The sequence below is a fragment of the Cladophialophora bantiana genome, assembly GCF_000835475.1.
Source record: "Cladophialophora bantiana CBS 173.52 unplaced genomic scaffold supercont1.5, whole genome shotgun sequence".
Lineage (NCBI taxonomy): Eukaryota > Fungi > Ascomycota > Eurotiomycetes > Chaetothyriales > Herpotrichiellaceae > Cladophialophora > Cladophialophora bantiana.
Window position 1 is genome coordinate 598,816 of NW_015971579.1, and position 16,735 is coordinate 615,550.

The 16,735-nt window shown below is 52.9% G+C and overlaps 6 protein-coding genes across 6 annotated transcripts; 3 read left to right on the top strand and 3 right to left on the bottom strand.

Moving 5' to 3' along the window:
* Positions 1-540: 540 nt before the first annotated feature.
* Z519_03806 (uncharacterized protein) lies at positions 541-3,315 on the bottom strand (the record flags this gene model as incomplete). Its single annotated transcript, XM_016761553.1, has 1 exon — positions 541-3,315. The coding sequence occupies one exon, from the start codon at positions 3,313-3,315 to the stop codon at positions 541-543; it is 2,775 nt and encodes a 924-aa protein (XP_016621891.1).
* A 1,588-nt stretch (positions 3,316-4,903) lies between these two features.
* On the bottom strand, positions 4,904-5,482 carry Z519_03807 (uncharacterized protein; the record flags this gene model as incomplete). The annotated part of the gene is made up of 1 exon (XM_016761554.1): positions 4,904-5,482. One exon carries the CDS (start codon positions 5,480-5,482, stop codon positions 4,904-4,906), a length of 579 nt encoding a protein of 192 aa, XP_016621892.1.
* Positions 5,483-6,101: 619 nt separating this feature from the next.
* Positions 6,102-7,051, top strand: Z519_03808 (uncharacterized protein; the record flags this gene model as incomplete). Its single annotated transcript, XM_016761555.1, has 2 exons — positions 6,102-6,125; positions 6,188-7,051. The coding sequence occupies 2 exons, from the start codon at positions 6,102-6,104 to the stop codon at positions 7,049-7,051; spliced, it is 888 nt and encodes a 295-aa protein (XP_016621893.1).
* A 4,017-nt stretch (positions 7,052-11,068) lies between these two features.
* Positions 11,069-11,662, top strand: Z519_03809 (uncharacterized protein; the record flags this gene model as incomplete). The annotated part of the gene is made up of 2 exons (XM_016761556.1): positions 11,069-11,473; positions 11,525-11,662. The coding sequence occupies 2 exons, from the start codon at positions 11,069-11,071 to the stop codon at positions 11,660-11,662; spliced, it is 543 nt and encodes a 180-aa protein (XP_016621894.1).
* An 891-nt stretch (positions 11,663-12,553) lies between these two features.
* Z519_03810 (uncharacterized protein) lies at positions 12,554-13,378 on the top strand (the record flags this gene model as incomplete). Its single annotated transcript, XM_016761557.1, has 1 exon — positions 12,554-13,378. The coding sequence occupies one exon, from the start codon at positions 12,554-12,556 to the stop codon at positions 13,376-13,378; it is 825 nt and encodes a 274-aa protein (XP_016621895.1).
* Positions 13,379-15,263: 1,885 nt separating this feature from the next.
* Z519_03811 (uncharacterized protein) lies at positions 15,264-16,225 on the bottom strand (the record flags this gene model as incomplete). Its single annotated transcript, XM_016761558.1, has 2 exons — positions 15,264-15,634; positions 15,703-16,225. 2 exons carry the CDS (start codon positions 16,223-16,225, stop codon positions 15,264-15,266), a joined length of 894 nt encoding a protein of 297 aa, XP_016621896.1.
* Between the last annotated feature and the right edge of the window lie 510 nt (positions 16,226-16,735).

The following is a 16,735-nucleotide window of genomic DNA, read 5'->3' on the forward strand; positions in this document are numbered from 1 at the left end:
TGGTCATGACCGTATTCGAAGTATGTGATCGAGCAGGTGGGGTGCGATCAAGAGATTTAGGTTCGGTCGTTGGAGGAGGAGGGTGGGACTATGTACGAGGTAGACACATAGTGCCGGGAACAAGCGCGCATGGGTGTGGAGAAGGGAAGACAAGGGAGAACCAGCCTCGTCAGATCAGTGACAGGTGGGAAAGCTCTCATCAAGGACGCTTTGGTCTAGAAGTCTGTGCCTCGCTGTTCATATCATGTTTGCTTTATTCAATTCCAGAAGCCCGGACGAGGGCGGATTAGATTAATCTTAAAGGTCCCGAGTATTGTAGCTGATCTGCTACCCCGTTACCGTATGTATAATAGCCAAATTCGCTATCATTGCCCGTTTCCAATTCCAAGTCCCATTAGGTAACACCTAGCCGTCGCCGGGTGCTGTTGCGTGGACTGGTCCATAAGGGGGGCCTGGCTCCATTGTGAAAAGGTCTTCAGGAGAAGTTCGCCCTCCTTTCGACATACCTCGCGCGTCCAATCCTAACCATTTCCAGCTTTGTCAGGAGTCCCGCGATGCTGCTTCTCGGTACGAGGCATCCACGAATCTACTGTGGAACGACCTCCCCCTCGAGAAAGTAGAGGCTGCATCACTTCTCTTCCTCTTTTCCTTGCCCTGCGCAATCTTCTCCCATTCTTCCCACTCCCTGGCGATCTCTCCTAGGACCGTGGCCATGGCCGAGGCGCTTGCCATTAGGCCGTGCCCTTCGCCGTCCAGGATTCGTAGTTCGCATCGCTTCATCACCCCGTGCAGCCAACGCACGTTGTCAAGTGGAACCCGTGTGTCCTTGGCCCCGTGATGGATTACGACTGACCTGGTTACTTCGTGATATCGAAACCCGATAGGTCTTCGCCGTTCCAGACAAACCAGGAGGTCGATGGCGGGATTCGCGTTTTGAGTGGCCAGCGTCCAGATGCGATGTGTAAGAGTCTGGTTATAGAGTGCTTGACGTGTCTCGGAGCTCAGGCGTGGTGACAGGGGTCGAGAAGTCGCAGTAGAAGCCTTTGTAGACGAAAATGCCTGCCGAACAGAATCCGCCTTGGGGCTGGACACGGGTGGTCCTAGTATTCCCTGCGTTTCATTGTTGGCTTGATAACACGATAGAGCTCGTGCTCTATTGGGCGTACCAGTTCGAGGTCGTTCCGGTTCAAAGTCAGGAAGGGTGGCTCTGAATGAACTGTCGTCGTTTAGATCTTGGAAGGGATAGTCATACGTCACATCCATACTCTCTAGTTGCTGCTTGGCCTTTTTCGACTTCAACGGTTTCGTGTCTACAGAGGCACTTGTCGCGGTCAAAAACCTCGAGTTGGCGACTTTAAGAATCTGTGCTGGCAAAACGCTGAGGATCTTGTGAGTAAAAGGAAGATTGGCAATAGGTTGGGAGTCTGATCCTATTGTTGCCCCTTTGTGCATCTGGGAAGGTGGTATCCATGGCGCGAGGAGATGAATGCGCCCTCGTACATACTGTGGCATTTTCAAGGCTGTCGCGAGAGCATAGATTGCGCCAGCGGAATGCGCAAGGAGAGAGAACCTTGTGATCTCTAGAGAACTGCATATAACAGCTACATCGTCAACCCAGTTCAGGGGTGTACACTGGGATTCGGGCAATGGCGAGCTCGCGCCTACTCCAGGTCGGTCAGGTGTGATCAATCTCAGGCGCAAAGTCCTGGCCAGTTCGTCGTAAAATGCTGTGAGGTATCGAGTCAAACCCATACCTACACAACATAAAACAACAAATCCGTTTGGATCTCCCACTTCTGAAAAGGTGATCGTCCGGCCGGTACGAGGATGTCGTATTTTCTGCGTAAAACGCGGTGCACCGAGAAAAGCCTCAACCTCGTCCGTTATCGACTTCATTTCCGCAAGCGCGGGTTCTTGCTTAGCTGTATGGGTGATGGAACTCCGTTTCCCTTGAGTCACAGAATTCCGGTAGATACTGTTGCGTCGGGATGGGGCTGCGCTCGGCGGAGTCGACGCGACAGGGGCCATAGAAGGGGGTGCAACTGGCGTTCCTTCTTTAGGGGCCTCTGGGACAAAGGCAGGCATGTCCGCCAGATCCGATGCGGTGACTGTTGCAGACAGGTCAAGCGGGCTCTCCACTTCGGGCGATTCCACCACCACCTCGGTGACAGAGAGCCTCGAAGTCTGGTACGGGCTTGACCTCTGTGACGACAATTTAGGTGTTGCAATAGTGTGTCTCTTCGCAGCCCGCTCCGATTTCCTGGCCTCATTTCGCCACTCCTTCTGACGCTTCTCCCGGGCTTCTTGTAGTTCCCGAATCCGCCTTACAGTCGAGTTATCGCCTTCAATCAGTTCGGAGTCGATATTTAGCTCTTTCAGGTCGCGACCAGAAAAAGAGTATCTATTGTGCTGGTCCGGTGAAGCGTCTGAAAGACCTGTGACGCTACGTCTGAGCGACGACCGACGAGAGGGTATCATATGGCTTCCCAAGTCGCCCCTGCTCAAGCGCAGCGCAGCGATTGTAGGGCTCTCAGAGGGCGGCGGATCTAGCTGTGTTCCTATGCTTGAATGGCCATCAATGGATGATGCGCGAGTCGGCAATTTGTTCTCCTTCTCCTGATCTATGCTGTAAAGCGACTCAGCCTTCCGCCGTCTGTCGGATGAGACTCTCCTGGGAATAGGTCTGGTTGTAGCCATGTCGCGCATTGACTCGGTTGTTGGTTTCCTCAGAGGGGCACTCAAACCACTCACAAATGAGAAGGTCGAGCTGGCACTAGAACGATTCCGTCTCTCAATGCTAGGCACTCCCACACTGTCGGACTCTGCACGCGATCTCAGGCTCTGTATCGATTCCCTTGCGGCTAGAGCAGGCTGAGAAGACATATTCAGGGAGTGGATGAATGATCTGCTCGACCGTTTGGACAATAGCGGTGGCCTTCTGGCGTACTTAATCACCGGCGCAGCGGCGGCCTCTCCCTCGCTACTGTCATCGGTGATAGGGGGGTCGTGCTGCTCCCTGTCCAAGTCATCTGCATTGGGTGGTTCGGTCGAATTGGAACGACTGTACAGGTCCCCAGGAATATGTATACTGCCGTTCGCGCTCGGCTCTTGGTTCAAATACGACGAAGCGGATATTTTACTCAGGGAGTCGATGAGTGAGGAGATGACCTGAACTGACTCTGGGGGGGTCTCGGGGCGGTAGGACAGCGGTGGTATTTGCGCGAAATCGAGGGGGGAGGAATCAATGTCGGGCTGAGCAGTCAAGGCGTGGTCGTATGGATGTTCGACAGATGCAATGCCGTTGTGATAGTCCATGCCTCACATTGCAGGTGGAAAGTGCGAGAGAAGCCACAGGAAGTAGTGTTTCGAGGTGATGGTGCAGGAGGGCATGCACAGTCGAGGAACGGCCAGGAACGGCCCAGGAGGCGGACAGGGGAAAGGCTTCTTGCTACAGCCAATTGGGGCCAGTTCGACGGACAGGCGAAATTTGGGATGGGATTTGGCAGAGAAGCCGCGTCGGCGGGCTGGAGGTCATCTTTCAAGGGGTGAAGACATGTCTGGTGCTGTATCGCAGCCTCATCGACGGTAGAACGACGCGCAATGAAAAGGATAGGGAGGTTTGGAATAGGCAGCTGCAGACGTGGCCAGTGATGGGGGAGGAGGGCGAGGTGTCGAGCCCTGAGCCGGGGATGTTTTTACTGAAAGGGACTTGAAGAAGGGACCAACAGCGACCTGCAGGAGCCAACAGGACTGGCGGGTGGATTCGTGGTAAAGCTCAGTAAAGGGCGACCCAACGACCCCAAAGTCGGAAAATTAACCTGCAGTCTGACGGGTAGGAACGTGACCACGTGCCGTTCCCCCCTTTGCCTCCCCCAGCTCCCCTTAGCAGAAAGGTGCTCAGTGCTCTCAAAGCGCGGGAAAATCTCCTGGTCAGACTCCGCCCATTGTTCTTCTTCATGGCCTAGCTCGAGTCCTTCGAGACGAACCAACACGCAGGGAGATCATTCCTCCATCACCCGGCGGCCATGGCTTGATGCACGAAACACGAGCAGCATTCAACCATGATTGATCGGCGGCAGTTGAGCTTGTTCCTTTAGCTGCAGTCTGCGGGAAAGCTCCAGGCAAGGCACCAGGGCTTCCCTGTCCACTGTTGGTTGAAGGGTTCTCTCGCTGATAATAGTAGAGCTGCGAGTTACGAATATCCGTTTCTTGTGGACCAAGGTCTTATCATCTTCGCACATTGCGGTGCTACATTGATTTCGCATCCACTGGGTACACACCGAGACGTGTCGAACTGCACCGATACACTTGAAACTAGTCACTCCAAGTGGCCCGGTTCTTCCCAGGAGCATGTCAATCTCCTCCGTGAAGTCTCAAGCGCCCGCTAGCAGGAGTTGTGCGGAGTTGTGTACTTAGGTAGACCCTGTAGACTTGAAATGAACTCTGATTGAGCGGGTTTGACCTCTATGTCTAGTATGTTGACTAAAGCCGACCTGTCCAAGAAACAATGCTCTCTATGCGGCGCTCAAGGCGATTCGGACCAGTTCCTCAACTACATCGAGCAACTCTGTTAGGAAACAGCCCAGCTCGTAGCGAGGTCCTAGTCATCTCTATGCTCGCCTTACCCTGAATGAAGTCTTCCTCCCGAGCAATCCAGTAAAGACATCGATGTATCGTGGTATCTTAAGCAATATTCGTTCCCAAACGCCACGCTCAAGGACAACATGAATTCTTTCACTTTTCCGCGACCCAGTGTATCCCGTTGAGAATCAAAAGCAGGTTTAGACGCGCAACACCTATCTATGTCCTTTGTGAAGTCGTGACTCATAATGGCATGGAAAGGGCCTGCCATCGTTGACAAGAACAGAGTGTAACAGGCGGAAAACCTTGGCTGCATGTCGTATCACACAGTTACCGACAGTCCCGCTCGTAGTCTCTCTCGTTCTTCGCGAAAGACTCTGCGAGACATTTCCAAGACCATCTCGAATCCTTCGCGACCTCGGGCTGCATTTTCCCGGAAGCGTTCAATGCTGGCGTCTTCGATTTTGCTGCGGATCTTTTGCCATCCACCGCACAATGCCACGATCTTGGCTTGTTGTTTGAATTCTGTCTTCTGTTTGGTGTCGCTGGAAGAAGGCTGGTAGACCACGGTCTCACGGCATTCCAAGAGGTTGGACCAGGTCATGTTTGTACTGCACATTGTGACTTTCTTGGAAGCTGGGTCGACGTACGAGACCTCATACACATAGCTCGTAGTGTCGCCTCCAAGGATGCTCAGGATCCATTTTGGCGCATTCTGTTGGCATGTAATTAGACGTTCGGTGCGGAGGATGCCTGTCGGAGGGTCGATGTGACGAGAGATTGTGTCCACCGCCAGAACATGAGAAGCTTTATCGTTCCAAGGGCAGTATTTTCGCCAATTGTTCGTGCTAACCTCCTCCCAGGAGTAGTCGAAGGTGTACGAGGATGAGAAAATCTTCATGATATCGGAATAGGGTGAATGGCCACCGAGGGATCGAGAGGGTTTGGTGAGCGATAATTATCGAATTTTCAATTCAAGGAAATGGATGTTCTATTGATCGCGTTTTGGTTTATCTTATAAGTCGATAGGCTCTCGAGGATCTATGCTGAGCTTCTTTAAACCTAGGGATTGAAAAAATGAGTGTGGGAGGGATGGCTCTCGACGTGAATATTGCTCGCCGAAGATTCGCATGTAGGGGAGGGAAAAAAAAAAAGAAAAGCGCAAGTACCGATTACCGGAGTTCGACCTTTAGGTTTTCTTTTAGCGCCCGGGAAAGATCGGAGGGGGAGTCAAGTCACGTGCTTTGGTTCACCTCAATAACCACGCTGAGAAAGCATGACGTCTGACAAGCAGAACTCGCTCGGATCCCGCTGGACAAACAGACAAGAGCGCTGTCAGGCAAGAACAATTTTGCATCATTTTCCTTCCAAAGCTGGAATCTCTTCCTCTCCATCATCCTCCAGCCCATTTTCGGACCATTGTCGCCGAGATTAGCCCTCAAAGGATCTTGCCATTCGCCCGCAGTTCTCCAAATCCATCACCTATGACATAGCTCATCCTCACTCGGCACTCATTCATTATGTCGGAATACTGGAAATCAACAGTATGTCAAGGCTCTCTCGAACTCTCTACGGTCTATATAGTGCACTACTGACTTATCTACAGCCAAAATACTGGTGCAAGCATTGCAGCACCTATGTCAAAGACACCCCTTTCGAACGCAGACAGCATGAGGGAACCACCAAGCACCAAAACAACCTGAAGCGATTTCTCCGTGACATCCAAAACAGCCATGAGCGAGGCGAACGGGAAAAAGAACGCGCCAAGTCAGAAGTCGAGAGACTGAAGGGAGTTGCTGGTGGTGACACTGGCAGGTCCGCGAGCCCCTCACAATCATCCTCGAAACAGAGCCGTCCTTTCGCACAGAACCCTTTGTCTAATGCAGATAGGAAGAGACAATGGGCGCAGCTGGCCGATATGGGGATCAAAGTCCCTGAAGAATTCCGTTCTGAAATGGCCATGGTGGGTGACTGGCAGGTGGTGTCACAACAGGTGGTTGATGAGTCCCCATCAGAAACCCCCCTGAGTATAGGTGTGAAAAAGCGCAAATACGAAGGTCAGGAGGAAGATGAAGAGGAGAAGCAAGAAGCTGGCGAGGCTGTCGTGCGACGGGGATGGGGTGCTACCACCAAAAGATATCCCGGCGAGGACAAAGCTGACCTGGATGAACTCTTGTCGGGTTCCATCTCACTGAAGAGAGAAACGCCCGGGTCCTTGAGTACGCAATTCAAATCGGAAGAGAAGGATTCTTTGCAACCGGGACACAAGCCAGTGCTCAGCCAACATGGACATCAAAGTGGAGATTATACCTCACCGAAGGTGGAATCTTTCTCCAATACCCGCCCAGACGAAGATGGTCTGGTGGTGAAAGGGGAGCCAGGCTCAACACAACCATCCAAGTCTATGGACCGAATCCCAGAGGAGATTCCGATTCCTGTGTTCAAGAGACGTAAGGCTAAAATATCCTGAAACACCACATCCTCGCGGTACCCGCTGGTATGGTGGAATCTAAGCGGGCAGAAGCGAACCGGAGTCCAGATAAGCGAGATCATGATCAAGCCAACCTTTGATTGTCGACTGATTCCATTCAGTTTTGGCCCAAACTCTGATGCTTAGTTGGCAAACCGTTGGCCACTGGAATTAATTGACCAAGTTGTTGCACGAACTCCTCAAGTGGCGTAACCACGTGGGGTTCACCGTCACACAGTACGACACCATTGATGATATGACAGCAGTGACAGGACCATCCTCGTTTCGAAGGTGACGCACCTTCAACTTCGGCCAACCGAAGGTATAAGGTAGGTAGGTATTTCCCGCGGTCGGACAATGCGTGAAATTCAACCCCAACTTTGACCAGGGAGCAGCAGTCAGCATTGTCTGGTTTCGGGCGGGCGGAGGACCACTGCAAGCCAGTTACGCGACACCCCATGTGCAAGAAAGCCAAACATGAGAGAAAACCTGCATCCAAACAGGTTATCGGCCATGCCGAGTGGCCTGGTGTCAATGTGACCTGGAAGCGCTGCTTCTCCAGGCGAGGTTTACGTAGGCTCTGATAAATCAACAGCGTCATCACTGACCGCCTTCAGTTCTTTTAGAAAGGTGTCATGCATGAGCTACATGTCACCACCAGCCAATTGCACATCGTGGAAAGGTCGAATCATTCCAGTTGTCATCCTCGTTTAGGCTTGATTATGCCGAGGAGTCCTCGATGCGCCCAGCCGTGAGGGCAGCACAAGCGGTGCGCGTGAAATACGGCCAGTCTTCTCCTGGAATGACCCTAAGGCAAGGGTCTCGGTCGCCTCTGCACACCTGCATGCTGCTTGTGCTTCTCGCCTTTTAGTCCCGCCAGGGATCTGGCTCGTTCGGAGAATATTGTGCTGCATTGTTGCATGACTCCCGTCTCTGGCGCACCTCCGTCAGTCATCCTCGTGGTGTCTATCGACAAAAGGCAGTTTTAGTGGAAACCCATCACTATCATCAGGTTTGTCAAAGTTTTGCAATTTTCGTCTCCGTGCAGGATGCCATGCGATGAGCCCAGTCGAGGTTCACAGGGGGATCAAGGTCCTCTTGCCAGTGCCATCTCAGGGAATGCTTTCTTGCACCTTCTCATGTTGAGCAGAGGGGCTCATGTGACACCAAAGCCACCCTCGAGACGACCAGTTGACAAATGGTACCTGGGCGGTACCGGATCAAATGCGGGCCACCATGCATTGTGGCTGGGCGATCATGACGGCTCGAGGAGCGTTCCTGGGATGATCAAGGCAGAAAGTCCAGAGCCCGAGGGGGAGGCCTGCCAAAACGGAGGCAAGCACACATCTCGGAGCGAGGTCCAACTTGTCTCGCTAAGAAGCACACACGAACTTCAAAAAGGCTAAAAGTGCCCTGTGCGCCGGAGATGTGTGGATAATGGACGCTTTCGGTGGAGTATCTTGAGCCCTTGGGCCGTCGTGGACTTGTCGAGGACGAGTTTCCTGGGCTATTTGTTCAACTAGTTTGTCTGGAGATTTTCGAACACTTGTTTCAGTCGATAGCGTGACGGGGGTCATGGTGATCAAACGGCAAGGTTCCAGGGATATCACACGCCAATCCTGAGGCCTTCGCTATCTTTTGTCCCCTCATCCCCAACCTCTCCAATAGTCGGCCAGGGTGGAAGCTGAATGGGTAACTGGTGGCGCACCACTTCGAACGCACCAAGACAGGAACAGAGGGAGAATCAGGAAGCGGAGCGCGAGGGTCGACGAGGTAGGAAAAGCACCAGCACCACTACTCTCTTTTTTTTTCTGGAGCCCGCAGGTCCTCGGTAGACGACATGGGTTGATTCGGTGGGTTTGGATGCTGACATGGTCACATTGAGAGACAGCCTCAAAGGAAGGATACGGAGTACCCTGTCGGCGTGCTATTCTCGAGTAGGCAGAGTCAGGGAGGGAGTTGCATGCAAGCGCAAGTGCAGCGAGTCGACTAACTGGGCTCGGTTACAGAAGTGGGCGCTCGATGGCTACGCTTTTTCCAAAATTGTTGGTGGCTCGACTGATACGACTCCATTTCTCGAAATCCCGCTAGCAGGGTTCTAGAGTCCCTTGGCAACGGTCAAGCAGCAGCATCGTGACTTCCAGGGCACTCACGTTCGTTCTCTTTCGGGATATTGCATTCTCAGAAAGAAGGAGAGAGCCCGGGAGCATCAACAACAACATTGGTCCGTGTCAAAGGCTTCCCAGGTCGACAGTGGGACGAGAGGAAGCCTGCTCTCCACGGTGCGTTATCTATCCTTTTGTTTGGCCCGGTTGCTTCTGCCTGATTCCTGATTTGTTGCCTGTGTGGTGCTATGTACGGGGAGTATGTGGTGTGTGAGTGTGTTTGACATCCAAGTGCTTTTTTTGCCCGCCTCCGTTTGGACCACATCTGCGCATCCCCCTGCCCATGATTTGATCAATCTTCATCCTTCACCGTATCCACCAGGACAAACATACGGTGTACATACTTACCTAGGTATGTACGGAGTACTCGTACACTACTGCTCCAGCCTTGAAAAGGCTCAGAGACTATTCATCCAGGGGGGGCCGGGACTATGCCCTGTTGGACGATTGTGGTTTTGTCTTTCTCAGCTTCTGATCAATTGACAATGATTGTTACTGTGTATAGCTGGCCGCGCCGATGCACATTAATGCAACCGACCTGGAGCGGGAAGCGCTAGGAGTGGGCAAAGCCGGCAACAAAGGGCGCCCCCAGATGAAGCACGGTCTAAGGGTGCTTAGACTCGGGCCTAACGTCGTCTGGCGTCGGGAGATGCCCTAAGCGAGAAGCCTCTTGACTGGGTACCAGGGATTTTGCAAACTCTTTGCCCAGCAGGAGGCCACAGACTGGTGCAGCCAGGTCGAAGTCTTCTGGGTCGCTACTCCTGGGGACCGTTGATTGACACTCAGCTTGTTCCGGGCCGTTCGGGGCACTGATGGAGTCGTGCTGTTGTCCGCTGTTTCCATCCATCATCTGTCCAGTGCCCTCAGCCAGTCTCGTCCACTAGTGCCTCTGGTGCCTCCAGGCCAGGTATGGCTTTTGGAGCACGGCCACCTTTGCATTGTTGCACCTGGTTTCCCCCCCCAGAGAATGCTTGTCGTCTAAGGCGGCTGATCGAGTCGAAGCGATCCCAAGCGAGGTTCGTGCCAATTTCGCCATCGAAATCTGATTCATGCTCACCTGCGTTTCGGCACTTAGGACGTCCGCGAGGCCTCGAGCAGAGGGCGAGCACTCTTATGGTCAAGGCGTTGACCCATTGTGCCCATTGGCGACTGGTGGGCGTTTCACGGGGCCTGAATGGGGTGACCAAGCACTTCAGCAGCTTCCCCCCTGCCCCGTCAAGCCCTGTCAGTGGACTCGCATGCCTGTCAACCGCCGCTGCTCCTTCCGTCCAGTGCCATGCCACTTCGCTCCTCCATCCCAGGTCATATGTTTATGTTACTATCGTGCAGGCACACCATACCACATACTCCATACCTTTTCCGAGTACTTTGCTTTCTTCACAACTTTGCTTTGCGCTCCATCCTCTCCCATCCCCTGGTTGTTTGTTCTCCATCGTCGCTGCGCTGGGCTGTTTCTTGTTTTGTTCTTTTGCATCGCTTGCTGACTTGCGTTACCTTTGCCTGTTCGCTGCAAAGACGGTCTTCAAGTTCCTCCGTCTGCAAGGAAAAGACAGAAAAACCGGTCGGGAAAAGAATCCAAAATCTCGCGGAAGCGTTGCCAAAAGGCCAAAAGGATTGGGCCTGAACACCGACCAGCTGGAAATCTCACTGATGACCGTCCAATTGGCCGTTTGAGACGGACTTTCCAAGTTTACTGCTTAGGAAAAGCACCCGGCGACGAGAATCTGCACTTGCCACCCACACACCCTTTCATCGACGTCGCCTTGCGTCGCGACTTTGTTGCATTGACCGACCCTGCTCGCGAGAAGCAGCAGGAGGGCGACGAGCAGCAGACCTGATGAACTATTCAAATATGACCACGGCGGCTCTACAAGCTTCGACGGCACCCATCAGCTTGCCTCCGATCAGCAGCATCGATTTCCACACCCAAGTCGCACATAGGCCGGAACCCGAAGTTGTGCAACCTCTACCACCCCCACCGCCAGCACAGCAGCGTGTGCTGCCACCGCTGCCGTATCCTTACGCTGTTCGACCAGCCCCGGCACCTGGCCCGCCGCCGCCAGGACCTCCCGAGTATGTACAGTCACGACCAATCTATCCGGGGATTCCATCGCCGTACCAGCAGATGCCAGGACGGATGCCTCTGCCCTCGACCACGGACCCGAATTTGATCGTTGCACCTCCGCGACACAAAGCCAAGGAGGTGAAGAGACGGACCAAGACAGGATGTCTGACATGCCGAAAGAGGCGCATTAAGGTGAGTCCGTTTCTTTTCTGCAACCATCTGATCACTTCAGTCTTGCCCAAGTTTCGGTTCTGTTCATGTCAACGTCACGTCTTTGCCCACGTTGTCGACACGCACGGGGTGGGCGGGTTTTGGCAGCGAGCGCATGGCATGGCAAGGCCAGCCCCGAAGGCAAGGACCATTTTGGGGGGGGCGGGCTGAGGGCAAGTTTACACGGGCGGGACTCCACTCGGGCTAGTGAAGTGATAGCCGTGGATGGCGCCTAACACCAAATCCATGGAGCTCCCCTGCGGTGCCTGCCCCCCCCCCCCCCAATTGCCCCCAAAGGATGCCCGGCCCTTTTTAGGCTACTACGCCTGGTACTATGCCTCGGGGCTTGGTGATCGACCATGCCATCTCCGCCCGTGTCACAAACCTTCCCTTCTCCATCCCTAACTTAACGGCGCTACACACATTTTTTTCTGTCTAAGCGACTCCATCGCTCAACGCCTCTCGTCGTCTCGAGATTGCTTCCCGTTCTTCAGTCCCCTTTGGGTCACGGCAGCACTTTCCCTCGCGTCCACTTGCGCTCTGCTAGTCTCCTCCAAGCGCAACCATTGATTTCCCTCCTGCTACCGTCACACAACCGCTAACGATTCGATTCGATTGACAGTGCGATGAAGGGCGACCAGAGTGCAGAAATTGCATGAAGAGCAAGCGCACTTGTCAAGGCTACGACCCGGTCTTTCAGACGCAAGGACCACATTCTCTGCACCCTGCGCCGTCGGCCTCGACCAACAATAGCAGCACCAGCAGTAACAATCCTCCTCCACTGCCCCCCACAATCAACCAGCCTAGGAGGTTTACCACAACTCCCATCAGTCCTCCGGTGGCCAATCATCATTCATCCATCGTCTCGAGTTCACCTCGAGATCACTCAGAATATCCTTTCCCACGGCCGCCGGAACAGATATTGCCTCACATTAATCAGCCATATCATATGGACGGTGCGCATCAGCCTGGTCTGGCTCCATACCCACCGCCTGGACGAAGTGAGTGGAGTTTGAGTCGGTGATATCTCTTTCTTGGGACTAACCTGGGAATAGTGCAATAATGACCGACATCGGTTCTCGTCCGGCCACAAGGACTATTGAGTCAATTTGTACAATTGCTGGCACAAAGATTCCTAGTGTACCACCTATTCCACCTGATTCCGTCCCAAATCTCGAGTCTATTCGGAAGGTCTACGACATTGCCTTTGCTCCTGGTCTTGACAAGCTCTTGGAGGCCGACCAGTCAAAATGGTTTGCAAGGGAAGGGTTTCCTCTACTCTGTGCGGATCGGACTCAACTGGGCAACATGTTGGCGTATCTAACTCTGGTTAGTAACCATGCAGACACGCCTACAGAAAATGCGACTTTGGCTAGTCAGGAAGCACGAGTGACCTGGGCATTGCTTGAGCTATGCATCAGACCGGCGCACGACGGTGACGAGGAGGCAGACAGACTCACCCGCCGGTGCCGAGTGTTAGGTGCGATCCTGACTGGTGAACCATTTAGCGGTCCGACTGCATCGATGGCCGATTTTGTCCATCAAGAGGAGACAGAACCAGAACCGAAAGCAAGTGCGCTTGAAAAGCAGCTTGCCAGGAGATCTGAAGAGTTCTGGAAATTGGTTGAAGCGGCTGCCGCAAGTCAGATGGCTGATGGTTCCGGCTTGTCAGCTGCCGCTGTGAGACAATGCCGACCTTATCTTGACGGGATGGAGAGCAGAGACATCATTTACAGCATCATGTTACTGGCGTCAGGGGCTAATGGCAGCCTTACTTCCGAGCGAGAATTGGCTAAGAGATACCTGGAAACTCAGGCAAATGGACGAGCTACGAATCAAGTCTTTGCGACTCTTTCTGGCATGGCGTTGAGGGCGTTTGAGGGCTAATTGTGCCGTTCAATTTCGTTGGAAGCCTGCTTTCTTTGACACCAGGTCGACATCTTTCTTTACGAAAATTTCATTTGTGCCTTTTTTGCTGTGGTGGAGGTCAAGATAAAGAGAATGATGGCACACATACCCTTATGTTCGTCGGGGTGGGACAAACCTGCAAACCCAACATCTACTGTTTTCCCTCGAGCCGCTTGCGGTCTACTATTGTCACTACTACCACTCATTGTGTCACATCGGGACTACACGTACGCTGAGGGCACAGGACCTCTGGCGGGCGCCAATCTGCGGCGTGCCTGGCGAGTAATGGAAGAAATGAAACTGGATAGAGGATATTGTCCCAGACGGAAGCCGGGCATGTGTTGAAATAAGAAATAGCAATGCAGAATGGACAGAAACACCAATCTTCGGCAATGTATGTCGTCACGATCTCTACAGGCATTCCCCGCCGTCTTTGTCATGCACTCGACTTTATGGTCGGCAGCCTCTGCGCAAAAGGTCCTATGGCCTCACGAGATGGTCGAGCGTCTCTTGCTTTCTGCGGAGAGAGGCCAGCGACAGGATTGATGTAGGTGTGGGAGCGAGTCTCGAGACCAATAGTTATCTATCACATATGTACCGACTACATGCATATTACGGTTCTCAATGAACATGAGGCTAAATCAGATGATATCTGGAAACCTGAAGTAGCGGCTGGCGGGCTGGTAGCCTACGAGTAATAAGCGAGGATGGCAGGGATTGGGTGGTACAGTATTACAGACGATCACGCGGGCATCTGCCCCTGTACGGAGAATTCGTATTATTCCTCTCTGCTCGTACGGATAGTTGGCATCAGTGGATAGCGGCCGAGCGAGTCTACCCAAATACTTTGGTATGCTCGAACGCAGAACGCATGGGGGTATGAGTAGGTTACCGGGATGCGTAGTGGTTAGCTGTCCCTGGTGCTCCCGCAAAAGTGCAGCATCCGTGGGCATTCATTTGCATGCCTTTATCAATTTAAAAGAGATTCGCTAGAACCGTCGTGGGCCCGTTAAAAAACGTCTCATGTATCGTCGTGAGTATTCATGCCTTATAATACCCGTCCTTCCAGGCCTCATGTCATTGGGACTCTCTCCAGCCCGCATCATGTTCGATATTCAATTGTTGTCATCGATCAGTGCCCAAGTAAGGCAGCGTGTAGTTCGGCCTTCATCGTTCCTGAATCCTTCGCTGAAACGGCCCCCTCTGCCAGACCGAAACATGAGCAGGTTGAATCGGTCCAATGATATACGGCGTCCTCTTTTGGCAATTAACTGATGGAGAGATAAGGCTCTAAGAGACCCTTGCATCCTTTTCGCCCATTAGTCCCGAGCTTCCTCTTTGGTCTGCCCTGTGAAATCCGTTTTATTGCGAGATCCAATGCCCATTTTGACACATGGCATTTCTTTCAAGCGTAAAGCTGACTGCATCTCGCAGATTGCTAATTTTGGGCTTCAATGACAATTTTTCCATTGCTGACTCGCTCGGTAGCGCTAGATGTAGTTAGCGTTGCCATGTGAAAACCGCCCATCTCGATTTGTGTCGCGTCGTTGCGTCGTGCAGCAACTCGAGGATGTTGAGGTCTTGCGCCTGTAAGCCTGCCGGATCGGGAACAGTGTATATTGTAGGATAATTGCTGTGTGCTGATTTCCTGACACGCAGCCGGCGCGCCATGTTTGCTCCAGCTTCTTAAATGCCATTCAAAGCAATGGCTCGGTCGATTGGCACAGCTCCTCCATAGAGGTAACAAGACATGATGACGCCGGATAGTGGTGGCATCGAGGGCCTCGGGGGGACAGTAATTGCCGTTGAAAAGGCAAAATCGTTTCCAGGTTTCATCAGGACATTATTACCTTCCCCATTTCAATCATTTCCCATCCTTGTGCTTCTTTTCGACACTAACAATCCTCTTGCCGCCCATCTTCTTGATTTCTTCCTCCAATGTCCCCTCCATATGCATTTTGACAATATCGTCGCTCCCCCCTAGACTCTGCGCGTTGATCATGATATTCGGCACAGTCCGTCGACCCGTCAGGGTCGCTAACAGATCTTGCAACTTGCGGCCAAGTGTGGGAGCAGGCGCATCGTCATCTTCATCGGCGCCGTGCGGTTTGGGAACGGGAGTGGTCATAAGGTCGAGCTCCACTACGTAAGGGGCTGGAGTGATGGTATAGGTCTCCAGTAGGAGGGATTTGGCGCGTTTCGAATAGGGACAGTAGGATTTGGAGAATATGATAACTGGTTCGCAAAGATCATTAGCCAGGCAAGATGATGCGTGATCAAGTAAACGTGGGGTTTCCACATACTCGGACTCTTCTTCAAAATGCTTTGCAACTCTTGCCGTGCCATATCCTCTCCGTCATCCTTTGCCTTTTCGACTTTGTTCCCATTGTATGCGGTTTCCTCACCCTTTCCATCCGCTGCGACATCCGTGGCATGCGTAGCCTTGGCTGTGTCGACGGGGTACTTGGGCTTCTCTTTCGGCATGGTCTTCCTCCCACCTATACTAACCTCGTCGTCGTCAAAACTGATCGTTGAAGTATAGGGATGATTGCCGTGAACGGGCGCCGTGTCAAAGATCATTTGATCTTCATCTCGTTGTAGTCTTTCCTTCTGCCTGTCCAGAATCATCTGCAACTCGTGATTGGTTTGCGCAGTCAACTCTTTGTCGGATAAGGCACCTCGCAAGATGCCTCGACGGCGCGACAACGAGGCTTCGGTAGTTTTGCGGAAGTCTGTGTTCGAACCCGAGCCAGAGAAGAAGAGGAAGTAGATGAAGAGAAGGCCAAGGGTGAGGCCCACGGCCTGGCTGCGCCGCATGCCCGACATGTTGAGTATCGTGTTCGCCGGGTCGTTTCGGTGCTGGGGAAATTTGTGCACAGGGCCACGCGATGAATATGTGAAGGATTTCTGGTATCCCCTCAATCACCAATTAGTATGAGCAACCTACTTCCCTATGCAGCTGGCGTAGAGCGCGCTGACTCTCGGATTCCTTGTATTGGGCCAGATACATACACCAGCAAGCAGAACGGAGAGGCAAGCTGGAAAGGACAAAATGATGGGCGACAAGGAGCGTTTGTACCACGCGATCAGAAATGGATGAACCGTTCGGAGAATTGATAGGGAAATGAGGTCAATACAGGTACCACTCGGAGGTCGGGGAGGGCATGGGAGGGGGATCGACTAAGCACCAAAGGGATTAGCCAGGAACAGGCACACCTGTTCAGCGCACCCAGGCGTCCAGGGCGTCCTAGCCTCAGAGGCGCGAGGAGGCAATCTACGAGGTAAAAAGTGTCAGGAGGACATCATGGGTGCCACGAGAGAAGTAAGTGCACACTT